The sequence below is a fragment of the Chaetodon trifascialis genome, chromosome 14, assembly GCF_039877785.1.
Source record: "Chaetodon trifascialis isolate fChaTrf1 chromosome 14, fChaTrf1.hap1, whole genome shotgun sequence".
Taxonomy (NCBI): domain Eukaryota; kingdom Metazoa; phylum Chordata; class Actinopteri; order Chaetodontiformes; family Chaetodontidae; genus Chaetodon; species Chaetodon trifascialis.
In genome coordinates, this window is record NC_092069.1 from 12,702,477 (window position 1) to 12,720,634 (window position 18,158).

At 42.8% G+C, this 18,158-nt stretch overlaps 2 protein-coding genes across 5 annotated transcripts in view; one reads left to right on the top strand and one right to left on the bottom strand.

Moving 5' to 3' along the window:
* LOC139342505 (KATNB1-like protein 1) overlaps window positions 1-18,158 on the bottom strand; it is a 34,970-nt gene that overhangs the window by 2,295 nt on the left and 14,517 nt on the right. The window contains exon 1 of one of the 3 annotated variants that reach the window (XM_070979638.1): window positions 2,057-2,173. The exons of 1 other annotated variant lie outside the window; for it this stretch is intronic. The gene's annotated coding sequence lies outside the window, so the exon portion shown is untranslated. Of the gene's footprint in view, window positions 1-514; window positions 702-2,056; window positions 2,174-18,158 lie in introns of those variants that run through there. One more of the 3 variants, XM_070979639.1, reaches the window with a different exon arrangement.
* acp7 (acid phosphatase 7, tartrate resistant (putative)) lies at window positions 133-14,913 on the top strand. Of its 2 annotated transcripts, XM_070979635.1 has the most exons (15): window positions 139-196; window positions 1,137-1,213; window positions 1,381-1,501; window positions 2,253-2,453; window positions 2,542-2,724; window positions 4,238-4,263; window positions 5,183-5,280; window positions 10,008-10,070; window positions 11,408-11,522; window positions 12,118-12,231; window positions 13,250-13,316; window positions 13,741-13,808; window positions 13,901-13,972; window positions 14,348-14,485; window positions 14,577-14,913. In XM_070979635.1, exons 3-15 carry the CDS (start codon window positions 1,393-1,395, stop codon window positions 14,640-14,642), a joined length of 1,320 nt encoding a protein of 439 aa, XP_070835736.1. In that variant the 5' UTR covers window positions 139-196; window positions 1,137-1,213; window positions 1,381-1,392; the 3' UTR covers window positions 14,643-14,913. The 2 variants fall into 2 exon arrangements, with proteins under 2 accessions (XP_070835735.1, XP_070835736.1); XM_070979634.1 differs by lacking the exon at window positions 1,137-1,213 and having other exon boundaries at window positions 133-196.

The window sequence follows — 18,158 nt, forward strand, 5'->3', positions numbered from 1 at the left end:
TCGTGTTATGTGTTTTGCTGGTTTTATGTAATGAGTTGTTGAAAAATAATACGACAGTTTCCATGGACCAGTTTTACAGGTTCTGCAGACTAAACACATTAAAACACAGTTTCCCATAATCCACGAGGGCATTGTGGCGCTTCAGTGCAGTGACGTAGTCAGGAACTGCTCCCGAGCCAAACAGCTGAGTTGTGTTGTGAGTATTTTTAGTGACTAATTTAACATGTAGCCAACTTATTTGTGCCAGGCAGTGCTTGAGCTTTTGGTCAGCCTTTGTCGTTATCTTATCTACTGTGCGTAACACGTTATAACATTACGTACCGTAACTTGTTAGTTGTTCGTTACTGTAGTTACAGTTAAACAGCTAACAGCTAATAAGGCAATAACAGTTGGTTAGCACGGGTTAATGTGTCAACCAGCGGTCTAAGAAATAGTCTGTGACCTCACAGCAAATCATAACTGCGTTACAACACTTCAAGTGAAACAAACAAGTTATCCTCAGTGGTGTACTCACCTCACCTGACCTCTCCTTTCCTAAGCAGCGACAACAGAGGTAAACCTTGCCTTTGAGCAATTCAGGCGACGGCTGACTAACTAACATCCAATTTCAAATGATAAAACGGCTCAGCGAGGAAGAATAAAGCATCCTATTCATAATGCATTTTGTGCACTGTGCACCCTCTAGCGACTATTGAGATATAGATAGAGCAAATTTCAAAACACTTCGTTAAAGCAGTGGTGTTGACTTGTGGCTGGAAGTCGTGCTCCCAGTCAGCTGATCTCACCACAGAGGCTTTACTCTGACTGATAAACGTGATCAGCTGGTACAGTGTTTTGGCTCTAATGAAACGTGTATATGCTTTGCCTTCATGGGTCATGGTCCTGACGGTGCCTTTATCCCGATCAGTGAGGCATATCAGATGTTTGCCTGCGCACTTCATTGATTTTAGGCAAGCTGTGGCTTGTGATCTAATCCCTCCTGTACTTGAGCCCTCTTTGACAGCAGCAGCCTCCCTGAATGCACAATGAAAAACAACATCAGCTGCTTTTATTGACACATCATCTCTTTTCGTTTTGCTCCTGCTGACTCTGCTGTTTTGCTTCTGCAATTTCATCATTTGGGTTGCCTGATGCAGAGGTCCTCATCAGAGGCCAAAACATACACTGTGTGTGTGTGTGTGGGGGGGGTGTTACCACTGAGCTCAGAGGTCAGGTAGGATATCTTAAGGCTTTCATGTTTATCATCTCAAAACAGACACATTAATTCACTTTGTTTTACACCAATCAACTCGGTGCATGTGATGTTTGAGCATCATGTGACAGAATTGTGTTATTGTGTGGGTTTGTGTTCCTGCTTTAACGTGGCTTCTGTCCCTGCAGTCCGGTGTCAGAATGGTGCCTGTTCATGCTGCCTGTGCTCTGTTAAGCCTTGCACCCCTGTTGGTGCTTGGTGCTTCTCCCATTTGGACCCAGCCTGAGCAGGTGCACCTCTCTTATCCAGGTACATGTTTGAACTCTCTCCATCAGCCATGTGTTTTTCATTCAGGGATACAATTTTTCCCCTTAAAGCCAGTGTCCAGATCATATGGATTGCAGATTTGCAGACGTTTTGTACAAATCACTCAATAATAAAATGATTGAAAGCATTGGTATGTTTAGAAAGCTGAACCTTTTCATACTGTTCTGGAGCTCTGCGACGAGTCTCACTGAAGTTTCGCGTTCACTTTCAGTTATCTTGATTTTCAATAAAGTCAGCGTGTTTCATGTGAGGCAGCTAATTTAATGGCTGAAGGCCTGGATGAAACTTAAAAGGTTTGTTCCCTGCAACAGCGACATGTCCTGTTGAAGTGTCCTGGTGCACGGAAACACTACCTGTGTACACTCTGTAAGTCATTTAGGTGAAAGGCACCAGATAATTGCCTCAAGTGCCTTACTTATCGCTGATGTTACCCTTGGTTCACACAGTCTGTGCAGCATGAATGTTCTTTTGTTCATTCCTTATGAAAGTGAAATGTGGTGTTCATTAAATGAGTTGATGTCTCGATGAAATGAGTACCTGGCCAGTCGTCAGCTTAACGCAGCTTTCTGATGGTTGTATCTCGCCAGCGGCAAGATCAAAAGCGCCACTTTTGTGCAACGTCAGCTTTTTCATAAGCATTTCTTGGCTTTTACAAACGCATCAGTAAGTGAATCCAGTTGTTCTGTCGGATCAATCTACATCGCAATTCCAATAATTGGGCTTTTCTTCGCAGGAGTGCCGGGTTCTATGGTGGTGACCTGGACCACCTTCAGCGAGGCGGAGAGCGTGGTGGAGTATGGCCTTATGGGGGGTCAGCTCTTTGAGATGAGCGCCAAGGGTGACGCCACTCTTTTTGTGGACTCAGGAAAGGAGAAGAGGAAGATGTTCATCCACAGAGTCACTCTCACAGGCCTCAAACCTGCTGCTACCTATGGTGGGTGTAGCTTTAATAATACTGTCTTTCACTTTGTCAGAATATTTCTCCATATTGACATGTTTTCTTCTCCCTCCTGTAATTTCAGTCTATCACTGTGGGAGTGATGAGGGCTGGAGCGATGTGTTCTCCTTCATTGCTCTGAATGACAGCACTAGTTTCAGCCCCAAGTTTGCTCTGTATGGAGACCTGGGCAACGAGAACCCTCAGTCTCTGGCTCGGCTGCAAAAGGAGACGCAGCTTGGCATGTACGATGTCATCTTGCACATAGGTAAGCTCCACGCTGATAGAAATATTACATATTATTTGTACTGTAAAAGCAGAAAAGAGATTTATCAGCTGTTGTTTAAGGTGTTAGTCATCCACAGATACCTGGTACAACACAGATGTCTAATGAAAAGGGAATAAATACAGTAATTACTGTAATCAGCATAATGATACCTATTCGTCATTTATGTGTTGTGCTTTTGGACAGTATGGGTTGGATGCCGGTCACTTGCTTGCTCCATCACCTCACAGTTGGAAATGTGAATAGGTAGAGAGGAGAATCTAAACAGAATATGGGTCTGTGTGTTGCGAAAATTTCAAACTCCCTTGCCTCGATTTCACGCCAGAGTTTAAAAGAACAGCATCATCTTTTCCTTTCGTTGGCTAACACAGACTTGAACGCTATTTTGCAGCCACAAAAAATATTATTCTTTCTTTGCCTTATAAAGCAAGGCCACACTTTACTTGAGGCTAATCTTAGTCCACATTTTTGGAAATATACTTCATTGTCTTCTTGCTGAAAGTTAGGTGAGCTAGAACTAGAACCAGCGGCTGATTAGCTTAACTGAGGATGAAGACTGGAAACAGGAGGAAGTGTGGCTCTGTCCAAAGGTGCAAAAAAAGTTCTGGAATCTAACAACTCCCTGTAAAACCACAAATAGTCATTTATATGTTTTGTTTTTTTGTGCAGATTAGTGAGCTCTATAGATGCTAGATGATAGATTTATTTATTTACCTTTGAACGGAGCCAGGCTAGCTGTTTCCTTGCATTTCCAGTCTTTATGCTGATCTAGAGACTTCTCATAAAGACACAAAAAGCAATTATAGACAGACATTGAAATTCAAAACCTTTAGTCACGAGCCAGCGACACGAGGAAAGCAGAAGACTTCACCTGGAGGCAAAAGAAAGCTAATTCCACACTGGATGAAACACATGACAGATGATTGAAGAACCTGTCAGACAGGAAACTTACCCAACCAGAGCAAGATGTCCTAGCCAAAGGATTAAACTTTACCATCACACCGCAGCACGTACGCCTAGTTTACCTCATCACAGCAACAGAATCAGCCATAAGGAAAAATAACTTAACAGAAAATGAGGCAGAACAGATCAGGTTCATCTCAAAGACACTGTTTTCCAACCACCCTAAAAGGAAGGCTGTGACATCACTGAGTGTTTACAATGATGCAATCCTCCTTTGATAACTAAGAACCTTCATAGACAAAACTAATCAAACTTTGCAGCTTCTAGCTTCATATTTAGCACACAGACATGAGAGTAGAATCCATCTCCTCATCAATTTCTCTGCAAGAAAGCAACAAAGAATATTTCCCAAAATGTTTAACTATTCCTTTGAATGCATTGTCTCTATACTGTACACAACTTTTGGGGCAAACACTTTTTAGCATAGTGGACCAAAGATGTATATATTGTTGCTCTACGCTGTAGGAGAGTTAAAGTCTTAAAAAAGCTTGAAGGATCCATTCTAATCTTTAGGTTTCTTCTTGTTTTGCAGGGGACTTTGCCTATGATATGCATGAGGTATTTTACTCTTCTGTCTTTTCAATTACATAAACTCTGATCACACTTGTGCCCAGTTAAGGTCACTGACAGCAAATTTCTTTCACCAGTAGCGTATATTCTTAAAGCCCCTCTGATATTCCACTAATTCCACAGTGACAGATGAGATAAGCCACTTTCTCCATTGCGCCCATCTCAAGACTCACCACTATTTACTATCAGTGCACATAAAGGCCCTCTGCTGTGGTTGAGACACACAGCTTATGATAAGCGCTAGTGTGAAATGCCTTAAGCCTGCGGTGAAAGACGAGAGCGAGAGTTATGTTGCCCAAGTATTTTTTAACTAACATTCAAACCCTAAATTTGAATTCCCAATAACATTTTTGCACATCTGAAAACCTCCCAGCTGTCATCTTTTATACCAAGCAGACATAACCTTGTCTTGGATGCTAATATCGTTTTTCCTGAAGAGACTTCCTGCATTACTCAAACCTTTTTTTCCCCCCAAATATGGAGAAATGCTAAATGCAATCAGCAGACTACTGCAAAAATTAATAACCATAATTCATCCAAGCTGTGTCTTTAGCTGGAATGTGCAAGTACATCCTGCGGCTTCACTGATATTATAAATAGAAAAGCAGAGAACAGGGTTTTTGTCTGAAAGGTCATTAATGGCTGCAGCAGGTAAAAGCCATCAGTACAGCCATGAACCGCAGTGTTTTGTTTTTAAAAGCAGAAAAAAGATAAAACCGCCTCTGGTTTCAGTGAGGTTTGTTTGGTAGTGCTGATGACACATTCCTCAAGCTGTCTGGAAAACACGCTCATATAGTTCTTCAGACTAATTTGGCTGAATATCTGTGAGTGGAAAACAAATCAAGCATTTGTTTCAAACCAGAGAATCTCTGGCGTTATGTTTAACGGCTGAATGACACTGTTCCAGGACAATGCCAGGATTGGAGATGAGTTCATGAGGCAGATCCAGTCTATAGCAGCCTACGTGCCCTACATGACCTGTCCAGGCAACCACGAGGCCGCATAGTAGGTGGACGTCAGCTTCTTCCCCCTTTCTTTCATATTTCGTCTTTTTGCTTGTATTCTTAAGTGAACTCAGACACACATTTGGTCAAGAGTGGTTTCTTAACGGTGACAACGTCAACAGAAATTCATAGCCAGTGAGTCAACATGGAAGAGGGCTGACTGTTTTCCTTTTTGTTTACATTTTATGCCATGTTCTGGTCAGGGGCAGAAGTATAATTAATGGTTTTTGGACAAAAACAGCAGTTCATTCTGTTTTCCATACTGGTGAGCGAGACTTGCCAGACTCCTCCTGACAAATTGCATTCAGAACTGGCTACTGTAAATGTAAAGGGTGTATGTGCATGTGTATTATAGGTTGGGGGTGGAGGGGGTTGTAGACCCCAAAAAAACATCCTTTCTGGTCATCCGCAGTTTTTCCCCTCTAAAGAACACACTTTGGTCTGCCGAAAGCTCTTCACTGTACCATTTGACAGATGGGAGCTATTTTGGTCTCTAAAGGCTGGAGTAGCATCAGAAACCACCAACATCTAAACAAAGCAACGCTCTCCAAAACAAACATTTATCTGTCTGGGAGTCATCAGCTCTCACTATCTGTTTTTTAGTTCCCAGAGACGGCCTGTGGTGGTTGGAGCTCTGTCTGCATTTTGACTCCTCTTCACTGAATGTGTTGTTCACATTTAAGCCTGGGAGGTTTTCTGGACTGAGACACAGGACAGTGAGGAGAGAACAATGCAGCGATTTAATGATTAATTGTCACTTTTGAAGAAAAATTCTTAAACAAAAGGTGGTTCCAGCCTCTCAAATGTGAGGATTCGACACTTTGCTGTCTTAAGTGACTGGAAATTGAATATATCTGGGGAATTGTGGTGGACATTTTTATTTTATGTAATTTTTCAGATAAAATATTAACTAGTCAGTTAAGAAGATAATCTGCAGATCAATTCATAATGAAAATAATCATTTGTTGCAGTCCTAAACAGATTTTAGCAGCCCTAGCAGTCTGTATTGTCTCATTAGATGAGTTTCTGGTTGAATTTGAGCACAGCTGTACTAAATGTCACCTTTTTTTACATTCAGAGCTTCTGTTGAGGTTTTGGAATGAAGCTCTAATGTCTGTCATCATATTTTATGACATTGTTACCCTAAAAAAAATCATCAATTCTCAAAAATTAAATCAGCTTTCTGTGATGACTGTAACTTGTCAGTTTCATCGTAGTAAATACCTGCAGAAAGCAGGTTAATCCTATAGCATAAGTGTTTGAGCCAACATATATTTCTTGTTACTGTGGTTATATAAAGGTCATTTATGGAGCTGTCAGATTCCTGTTAATACAGCTGCGTGCCTCCCTTTGTGGGTGGCAAGCGGGAAAGCAAACAGCTTTTTGACCACAGTGAAAGTGTTGTTTTTGAAAAGCTAAATGGCAACAAACACGGATTGAAGCAGAAGATTTTGTTGGATTAAAACAATGAACATCTATCTTTTTTCAATAAATTTTGACTTTTGGACGTAACAACACCCTGGAGTCAGTAGACATTGGATCACATGAGTCGGACACAATCCTACACAGCCACCCCTGGAATCCAATTCTACGAATAGTATAAGACTAATCATATTAGTGTAGCCTAACTTTTATCTGAAACTGTGCAGAAATACCAGTTTTAAACAGAATGAATAGAAAACTGCTTTAGAATTCAAATGTCAGTGTTACAAATAAAGATTCAAAGCTTCAAACTCTTCGGTGCGGCCCTAAATTTGAGCCTGTTTGCAGCTTTTACATCTAATTAAGATGTAATATGACAGAATATAACACGCCACCTTGTTAGTCAAATGTTGGCAGTCATTTCAGATTAAATTTTCGGGTTCATTTCAACAGACTTTTGTCGCAGTAATCTTGAACATCAGCAGATAATGTAGCCCTGAAGTCCAAGCACATCTGCTGGCATTAGTTCTGTTTGTTTGAAACATTAAGAGGGACTTGATCTTACACCATAATATTTACTTGCCGCTGCTATACTGAGACAGTCTTTGCCTGGCCTTGCCATGTGTAACATGACTACTGCCTGGTCCTTATTAGGGAGCTGCTAACAGTAGTCTCTTTTTCTTGGCCCTGCATCCTGACATTAGAACCTAATATCAAGAACCATCGCTATTGCTGCGTTACATAACCAGAAATCCAGCTCCCCTCTCCGTGTGCTATACCCTAAATGTAAATTTTGTTCTGCGGTGTTAAGATATTCCCAGCAGCTGGCCCCGGCTTCTTCTTCCTCTCCTTCTGTTGTGCTCCCTCTCACTGTACTTCTCTGTTCCTCTCTTTCCAACCTCAAAACCTAATGGGTAAAAGGCAATTGAAACTGGGCTGACCGCAAAACTTTTCAGTCAGCATTCCAGCAGGATGAGAACAGTGGATCCACTGAAGATGCTAAGGCCCCAATCAAGACAGTCTTTGTTCACCAAGCACAATATGGTTCACCGGGCCCTCGGAGGGACAGTGAAGCAGCCGTCTCCGTTTGAAACAATGTCCTGTGATGGGAGTTAGTGACATGCTTCCTAAAAACTGCAACTGGTTCCTTTCGCTTCTCTAACGGCCTGGATTAAGCTCATCAGATGATGAAAGGGGAAGATTTGGTGAGGAGGGAAAGTTTTGTTGGGTCAGTTTAAGAGTCAGGTTGTTCACATTGAACTTGACAGCCACCAGATTTTTATCTCTGTCTCATTTTAACAGAAAAGCAAACACACATGGAAACAAGTGTGCTTTGGGTTACAGAGGATGACTCACATGTTGGACTTTCGTGGTGAAGATTAATGAAACAAATATAAGCTTATCATATTTGTACCACAAAATGAGAGACTTTAAAGCCTGTGGTTGACTTTATTCCTGCAGGCTAATCCTTTCCCTCCGGGTATGCCTGCTTATTTCACTCTGTTTGGATTCACAGAGACTTGTGTGTATTATTTTATGGAACAGAAAATTGATTGTTTATTTTAATACCTTTACCGGCCACAAGATGGGAGTGTGAACCTGTCTTATGACTGTTCCTGGTTCAGTGCCATGACAGAGACCTCCAGGTCATAATTGATTTTCTCAGGAGCAGATCTCACTCTTTAACTCTGTTTTAGTTTGTATTACATGTGTGGTTGTACTAGGATCTACTGTGAATTTCAGTTGATGCATTGTTGTAAATGTAAATCATACTTCATTATCAGGACATCAATGTGAAATTTAAAATTTTAGTCATTATTGTGAGGGAGTATGTTGATTTGTTGTGACAGTAATATGATAGACTAAACAAAGTTTTCAAGGTGAGCATAAAGAGATGCTGAGAACAGCACTCTCCTTCATGCTGGCAGATCACAGTTTTACAAACTGAATTATCATACTGGCCTCGGCCACTTAGTCCTGACCTCTGCTTCACAGAACCTACAGGTCTTATTAGTTTTAGACTCATTCAGCATTAGTGAAGGTCTCTGTGATCCTCCTTTGGCGTCCCTGCTCCTGGCCTTTCACCTCTGACCCTGCTGGTCTCTAGTTACCTCAAACCCTACATTAACCCAGTCATTGCGGAGATCCCAACTGTCCCACCCTGCTCTGGCTGCAGTCCAGAATATTCCCTCCCTTATGTAAGATAAGAAAAGAGTCATTCTCATCACCTCGCTTAGTTAATGGCCTGTTGAGTGGACTGGCTCCTGCTTTCATGCTGAAATTAAAAACCTTGAAAAGAGACTGGCAGGTTGGCGTCAGGGAGAGCTTTCCATGAAAGAGCTGTTCCCTTTTGCATGGTGCACCCATTGTAATATTTGAAGACGACTGGTTTCATGCGGATGATGGTGCACTTTGATTACTTCTTGTCCTAAATGGCATGCCTGGTTTGGTGCAGTGCAGAGATTGTGGTAAATGTAGTGCTGGACTGATCACTGCGAGCATCCTACTATATCTGGATCAAGTAGGAACCACCACAGCTCAGTGCTTAAACAGCTGAGAAAGTGCCTTGAGATGTGATGTCTCTAATGGTCGGTGGATCTCAAATTATAGTGTTCTTTACACAAGATGTCATGGTTTTAAGAGGGGTATATTTAGAGGCCTGTTTAGTGATTGACAGGTGTAGTACACTCAGCCATGGTGGCTCCTACTCACTCGTCCCATCTCAGTTCCACCCATGCTCCCCCACCTCGCCCAGATTTTTGATTATCTGGCTCCAGAAACTGACCATGATCCCAAGCTTCAAAACATCCCAGCAGAAACTTAAAGGGCGATGTCACAGAGGCTACATCCATGTTTTTCTACAGCCTTTAATTTGGAGAGGCAGCCACTGATAGCCTGGCTACAGCAAAGTGTACGGTTTCTCAGAACAGCTAAAACGAGCTACGTCTTTTCTTTTTTCTTTTTTTTTTCCTTGCTTAAAGTTCGAAGCAGATGTCACCACGACAGTCTGACGGTCATCTTTAACCGATGATATGGCACCCTGAGTTTTCAGAAATGAAAACTTAAACGTGACTTAAAACAAAAAAAATGAACCAAAACCAGGCAGTTATTATAAGAATTGCTGGTTTATAGCAAAGCTTAGAATTATATTCAGTGTGTTGCGAATGGATTGCTTTGAGCTCTGGTGTAGGCACCACAAAATAAGAGAGGGCAGAAGTCTGTGGTGTTAATTGCTGTTTCTTAGATATTCAAAGAATGTAGATTGTGTTTTCTTAATCAACCTTTTTCCCTCTTGTTTGTTCACAGCAACTTCTCCAACTACAGGAATCGCTTCAGCATGCCAGGCCAGACTGAGAGCCTGTGGTACAGGTGAGGGAGGAGATCATATGTCGGCCTTGTGGGGCTTTACATGACACACCTACACCCTGTCATCATCACCTACATGGGCTTCATCTCCCTATTTGACAATGATTGGTTTGTAGACAGGTGTGTGTCTGACATCCGCGCATTGTCAATTTGGCAGGTAGCCTTTTGTTGCAATTTGAATTAATGGATTCATTTCATTTGATTTTGTTGCCACTGGAATATTGTTATGCATTTCTACCAGCAGCACCAACTTCAAGTGCAATACTCAAGACTACTCCAGTTTTCCAGTCCATTTTTAGTTTTTTCCTGTTCACTTTTTATACCATTGGACCATATTTCAATTAAAAGCTTGGTCTCCTCCTCCCCCCATGTGCTACAGCAGGTCTACTGATAACCTGCCATAACTTCCATTAATTGGTCTGAAAGTCCATGACCATGGTTCAGTTTGATCCAGATTGAGACCACCTCTTTTTGTTAGACCAAGATTTAGCTGTTTGGTATGGACCATGGAGGTTTCACACCTGTAATTTTGGTTTGGATCAATCTGAAATCCACAAGTCCAGACCAAACGAGTTGGGTGTGAAAGACGCCTAAGTTAAGGTGGCTTTCGATGTGCTTAAGCAGGTGAAAGAACCACAAGCACTTTTGTCAGTAGGAGACCACTTCAAAACCCAAAGTGTATGCCAGCTGCACACGCACAGAGCTAGAAAAGAGAAATCATTTCTATTCCAACATGGGGACCCATGTGAAGTATCATGTGAAGGTTTACCAAACTTCCTACTGTATTTCAGAAAGTAATGAGCTGGAAGAGGCAGCACAGAGGCAGAAGAGGAGTGCAGAGTGCCCTTAGTTTAGTTTGCCTCCTATCTCAGGGACATGGGGACTACACAAAGGAGCTATACATCTGAAGGGGTGACACATAGCCCACTGCAGACCTTCTCTCAGACAGTAAGATAAAACCTAGACCACAGGCCAGCTGCCCACCTCTCAGTCCTAGATGCAGACAGGCCTGCTGGCAGAGAGCCTTTACCTCATGTGCACGGTTAGGAACAAGAGGAGGCAGAGGGGGACACTGGAGAGGCAATGTGAAATCTGACTACCAATGGAAACAGCTCATAACATACAATACACATGTACAGAACACATGCTTTTCCATGAACCCTGCAGGATGAACATGGAAGCACACACACAGTGCAGTAAGGAGTTTGAGGAGTAGTGCCTGAGATTTTCACACAATCTAGAATTTAAAGAGAGGCCTGTTCTTGCTTATCTGCTGACTTTTAGCATGCTTCCTCTGCTGGGTCAAGGCTGTGTATCATTTTAACGATGTGTGTCCGCAGCTGGAACCTGGGGTCAGCGCACATCATCTCCTTCTCCACTGAGGTTTATTTCTATCTCGAATTCGGCCTGGAGCTCCTCTTCCAGCAGTATGAGTGGCTGAAGAAAGACCTGGAGGTTAATGACCGTGGCTGCTACATGTGTTCATGGTGGCTTAGTGCTCTCCTTTGTTCCCACACTTCCCAATCGTCTTTCCACATAAGCACAATGTTATCTTTCCAAGAAGCTTCATTCCATTCTGTCTTTCTCCATTATAAATCTACTGATTATGATTATTACTCATGGGGCTGCACGGTGGTGCAAGCAGGTAGTGCGCGTGCCTCACAGCAAGAAGGTCACCGGTTCGATTCCCAGGTCGGGCCTTTCTGTGTGAAGTTTGCATGTTCTTCCCGTGCATGTGTGGGTTCTCTCCGGGTTCTCCGGCTTCCTCCCACAGACCAAAAACATGCTCATTAGGTTGATTGGTGACTCTAAATTGCCCCTAGGTGTGAGTGTGAATGCTTGTGTGTTTGTGCCCTGTGATTGGCTGGGGTGTACCCCGCCTCTCGCCCGTTGACAGCCGAGATAGGCTCCGGCCCCCCCGCGACCCCGAAAGGGATAAGCGGCGTAGAAAATGGATGGATGATTACTCATTCTGTTCCAAATAAAAACACCTCTGTCTTCCTATCTCAATGTGACAGACACATACATGTGTATGTCTTCTCTTATCCAGGAGGCCAACAAGCCAGAGAACCGAGCAGTGCATCCATGGATCATCACCATGGGACACAGACCCATGTACTGCTCCGATGACGACCAGGACGACTGTACCAAGTTTGACTCCTATGTGTGTAAACCACAGAATCCTCTCCATTCAGTCATACACTTTGTCAAATGTACACAATAGCCTGAAGTACTGATCTCTTCACACTCCCATAGAGGCTTCAAGATTACTTTAAGCATCAAACTCATCCTGGCAGCTGGCTTCATAAGAAGCATGTATATAGAAGAGAAAGTCAGGAGAGGCTTTAAAGTCTGGCTCAGTAGAAGGACAGTTCCACTCACACATCTGCTTGGTATCAAGTGTGGAAATTCCTGTTGTAATGGCTTTGCTGCGTTCCTGATGTCAGACGTTTTATTAGCAAGGCATAATTATTCAACATACAATGAGCGTTTAACAGGTTATGAAACTGTCTCAGTTTCACACTGATGCCTCTATACGACCTGCATAAGCAAGCAAGACCATCCAGTGAGAAGATTAGCTACTTCTGTGTGGTTATTCTTAGTGTCTGTGCTGTACAGGCAGAGAAATAAAGTAGCTAAAAAGAGATAATATAGTACAACATTAACTAAATGCCAGCCTGAATAAGCAGGTCTTCAGTTCATTTTCAACTCTGCAACCTAATACAACTATGTATCTAATATTTTATTTGATTTGGCCAAGCAAAAAAATATATATCATTACCTTAAAACATGTTGTAATTTGCCTACAAAGACTCATATGTGTCATTTTGCAGTTTGTGGACAGCTGTGTGTTATTACAGGTTGATCAGGTATTTGTAGGACTCGCTGTCTGCTGTGTTGCCCGACACTTGAATTGCTCCTGGAAGCGGACGTGTCACACGTGTTGCAAGTTGGCCAGTCCGCATCGCAGCCCATAAGCACACCGAGTACAGTCTGCAGTCATAATCACTGTAATTTGGAACCAAATAGTTTCCACTTAGACTGACTCCTCTCAGTACTTGGCACTGCTGAGAGTGAGGCTGGCATGGCCATGATGGCGTTCCACCAGGTAGTGTTTCAGGTAGTGTGCCGGACATTAATGCCTGTTCATGCTGTCATTATTCCTCTCTGTTATATCTCAGGTCCGGCTGGGACGGAACGACACCAAACCGCCAGCTCCTGGTCTAGAGGATCTATTTTACCGCTATGGTATGGTCTCTATTTGACAACCAGCTGTGTGCTGCTAATGGGTGTTTAAGATCACAAATTTGCACACTCAGACAGACTAATGTCCTACCAGTTGCAGAGAGCAGAGCAATCCAAACATCCTTCATGAAAAAAGCAGGCCTTTGGTCTGGCTCACATCCCAACAGCCTATTTGCAAATGTTTTTCCTGTATTACATTTCTCAGACTTATGTTTGTTGCGTTTAATTATCGAACTTGTGGTGGAACTTTGAAAGTTTTGGTTGCTCTGATCTTAAGCTTTTGTTGATTGTTGAGAAATTGAGAAAATTAAATGGGCAGAGGATCTGAGAAACATTAGATTCCACAGCAAAATGTGTTTAATTGAGCTGGTTGGGCAGTTTTGTTTTCTATGGAAGATTACTGACTATCATCAGATATCTTTCACAGGAGTGGATCTGGAGTTGTGGGCACATGAGCACACATATGAGAGGCTTTGGCCTGTGTACCATGACAAGGTCAGCTCCTGTGATCTTAATTCACCACATTCTTACATCTGTAGTCTCTGTTGTGGATAAATGAAAGAGACTTGTTATGTTTTTCTCTTCAGGTGTTCAATGGGAGCAAAGAGCAGCCTTATGTCAACCCAAAAGCTCCGGTGCACATTATCACAGGCTCTGCTGTAAGTAGTGTCTCATCACTGCATCACCGTTAATGTTTTTCCACATGGATCCATGCAAAATGGACAGCAGCATCAACACAAACAATGTTCGGTATTGTTCACAGTCCTCTCTGTGCAGCAGTTGCTCTCAACATGACTTTAGCACCAGCTGTTCCTCTGGTTAAGTGTTTTCTGATGTGGTGGTGAGCAGCGCGGGCATACTTCGTCATCCAGCCACAGAGGGTTTAGTCATCGGTATATCAAAATGCGGCCAGCCTCACACCGAGACACAGCCACAGTTGTAAATGTCACACAGGGTTTTGTGGACAGAGCTCGAGAAAGGCATGTGGCCCTTCACCAACAGATTCAGTCTGATCACTGCTGATTCCTCTGCAGGGCTGCAGAGAGAAGACTGACAGGTTCAATCCAAACCCCAAAGACTGGAGCGCTTTCCGCAGCACAGACTACGGCTACACCCGCATGCAGCTGGTCAACGCCACCCACCTTTACTTGGAGCAGGTGTCTGATGACCAGGTAAGCGCACGTGGAGGAACATGCACATAAGCACAGTAAAGTCGAACACTTAAAGGTCAAAGAGTAACAAAGACTTTTCTGTGTGTTCCAGTACGGCAAGGTGATTGACAGCATATGGGTGGTGAAGGATAAGCACGGCTTCTCTGCCTGGTTCTGAAGACCGCCATCCTTTAAGAATACTTATCTGCTCAGGAAATTCTCTCTCAACTTTAAACAAGCACTTTTTGGCTGCTACCAAGCTTTTCAAATTGAAGTAGTGAATCTTTTGATTTCAGCCATTTTCTAGTATGTCTTACCCAAAAGGAAGACCACTTTATGATGATCCACTACTGTAAATGTATATAATGTAACTGTAATTTACTGTTAGATGCTCAGCTGAACAATGTTTTCCAAACCGCATCTTTTGAATAAATCCAGCTTCTTTATGGATCTCTCTTTTTTTAGTCAAACTTTTCATTGACAGATAGATGTTGGTCCCTTCCTCTCTGCCTGAATAATCCACTGACAGACGACATAGACAGCATGGGTCTGGCAGACACCAGGCCTCCATCCCTTCAGAGCGTATTTTTCATTTCAAAACCTGGAAATGCACTTAGACAGATCAGATCTCCCTTCTACCACTCTATCTAGTTGACAGATTCTCCCTCAGTTAATCCTATCAGGATATTGGAACCTCATTTCATTGTCCATCTGTGTGGCCTTCAGGACCTGAGACAAAAATACACATGGAAGTGTATGCCTTCACAAAAGGACTATTATGTAACTCAGGGATGCTTGTGGCTTGGGCACATGCAGAGTGAGAGAAGGCGCTTTCCCCAGAGGCGTGTTGCTCGTGCCATGAGTCTCACCACTATGTTGGCATTACTTCCTAATAACATCATGCTACCTCTGATGAATATTAGCCGACAGTTGAATTGGTTTAATAGTTTAATAGTGTCTCTGCATAAATCTGTTGAAACAACACAGTCTACATATACAAAATCAATGATTCATTAGCATTACATACAGCACGCTATGTGGCATTTTTATCTAAAGCATGGGCAATACAATGAGAGAATATATGTTAATCAGTGATGGAAACACTGCAGGGAAAGTACCTTTTTTTAAAAATCCCGATGAAGGGCCAAAAATGTTAAAATGTTAGCTGCTCTAACATTTTTCACAACAAAATAAGCAGAGAATTTTTGTAGAGAGTACAAAAGTAGTCAGGCATCAGAGGCATGTCTGTCAATTTAAGGCTTTGTTGAACCACTCTCTGATGTCGATACCCTGCCGTGCAGCGGTGTCTGGCAGAAGAAAGAGACACAAGCTTACAGTGATCACGCCACACACTCACATGCTCTTTATTGTGCCAACCCACTGCTAACTGCCACTCACACACTGACTTATGATGGTAAATGTATCTTTGTAGAGAAGGCCCCGCACCACTGAGTCCCAACCTTTGACCGTGCTGTACTCAGTATATTGTTGTGTCCCACTGAGTGAGAGACATCAGGAAGAAGCGGCGCTAAGTGCAGACTGCAAGAGACCAGCGGGGGGCCGGAGAGGAGAGCAAGTGCTGCCAGACATTAGCCTAGCTTGAATCATTGTATTTACTATTGTGAGCGACCACATTTATAGTCCAATAAATGTTGGTTGTTTTCCAGTTAGTCATCTATGCACAATGTATGATGCAAAAATAGTTGGATGGAAAGTCCTTTCCTTAAATAATGAGCACGTCACGTGGCGTGCACATTCCTCGTCATTTAGTTCATGTGATTTCCAAAAATCCAGAAAAACAAAACACTGATCGCAATCCAGGAAAAAAAAAAAAAAGAGCAAAGAGAAAATAACATGTCACTTCAGATCGCATGGCTGTTGCTGAAATATGATGTGCTTATTACCGCCTATGACAGAGGAACAGCAGGTTTGTGGTCGTGTGGTTAAAGGCTTTTGTTGACAGAGAATTGATTATTAGCTTTAACGGGGCAACAGATTGTTGAGAGCTTCCTCGTCAACTCCACGTCCCAATTTGTTTCTCTCAAAGCTTTGCAGGATTTGGCAGATCAGAAGTCAGATTTGTTAGCTTATTTCAACAAAAGCTAATTTGAGGAATTCTGTCTTCTGGCTTTTAGACACTGAGCAGACTGACTTGAAATAGCCTCCTTCTCGCTGATAGTGTGCATCAGTGTGTTTGTTGTAACCAGTGGTGGCGGCAGTGGCGTGGCAGTTTAATGCGTTACAATTGGCTGGAATTTGCCCTGTTAGTCCTCATCAGGTTAGTTTAACATTGGAATTCATTGCCACTTGATGACCTAGTTAAACAGGAGCAGCTGTCTGGTTAGACTAAATCTCCTGAGACCTTGATGTGACCACATGGCCTTCCCACTTCAGTTAACTTCATTCCAGCAGGCTAATTTCTGATGACACATCAACAGCTATTTATGCTTTCCCAAACTTATGGCTCAGTAAACCCTAGCAGTAATGAACTCTCTCAAGGCTGCATGTGAGATTGAGAAGCAGATGTCTCTTTCTCAACACCAATCAGCCGTGAAGCCTCTCTATAAGACCTCTCATAGCGCCCTTTGGTTAAACTCTGCGGCTTACCAACATTATTTATCTATTTTCAAGAATCTCTTGTAGCTCTCGCACTCAACAACAAACTCCCTCGGGAGACAGGAGAGGGCTTCTGTGTGGTATTTCTCTCCGTGGGTGATCAAGGGGTGGCACTTGATCACAGGGTTAAACTGTGCAGACTGGATACATGTGTAATGAATTCAAGGCCCTCAGATGCTGGATCTCAGGGATATTTTCATCAATCCAGAAGCTCAGTGTTCTTCCATAACCAAAGCGCCACTATTAAGCAGCCACAGACCGCCACCAAGACAAACAGCCGAGTACAGTCTGCCCCGGCACATCACTGCACATTCTTGCCATAATTCCACTCTCAACATCAACACCACAATGACTTAGAGGGCTTCAGAATATGCCATCAACAGGAACACAGCATGCTGTGAGCTCACTATATTGCCACAGTAAATCTGAGGTGAACGTGATAGTGCTCACGCTGAAACAAGGGTTTGTTTTTGTACTAGCACAAAGCGTGTGAGGGAAATACAAAACACATTTCCCCTATTAGAAAAACATAAACCGAAATAGACCAGACCGGGAGTTTGATGAAAACAGTATATTATGTCTGGAGATATATGAGTCAGGCCACCTGGGCCGAACTAACACTGAAAGTGACGTCTAAGAATCCGTGCTGATAAACCACCTTCAAACAGCACGTGTCCTGTCTCCACACAGCACACATGTAAATCACCACAGCATAACAAGACACATGTCCACTTTCAAAACATGCAGTTTTGATTTATTACCTTAAACACACTGTGAGAAACCATTGATAGGCCCTAATACAGCAGGTGTTCCAGTTACCATGTCCTACAGTTAGCTTCCCTTTTAACCTTCAGCTGATTAGCAACCAGGGGCTTTTCTTGGACTCCAGGAGGGTAGTTCTGGTTGAGGTAATTTGGTAATGAATAAATGGTTGAAATGAATCCTCAAAATAGCTAAAATAGTGCATAAATGGTTTCTAGAAGTTCTAAGTGGTAGTACTGGTTGTGCTGTCAGTACTACCTCGAGTCACCCTCTTTCTCTCTGCCGTAACGCTGAACTGCTCTACTCACTAAAGTGA

What these genes read in the sequence shown, in the direction of transcription:
- acp7 (XM_070979634.1), top strand. Translation starts at nt 1,393, where the DNA reads ATGGTGCCTGTTCATGCTGCCTGTGCTCTGTTAAGCCTTGCACCCCTG. An exon ending in GGTGCACCTCTCTTATCCAG is followed by an intron (nt 1,502 to 2,252) that starts GTACATGTTTGA and finishes TTTTCTTCGCAG; the next exon opens with GAGTGCCGGGTTCTATGGTG. An exon ending in ACTGAGAGCCTGTGGTACAG is followed by an intron (nt 10,071 to 11,407) that starts GTGAGGGAGGAG and finishes GTGTGTCCGCAG; the next exon opens with CTGGAACCTGGGGTCAGCGC.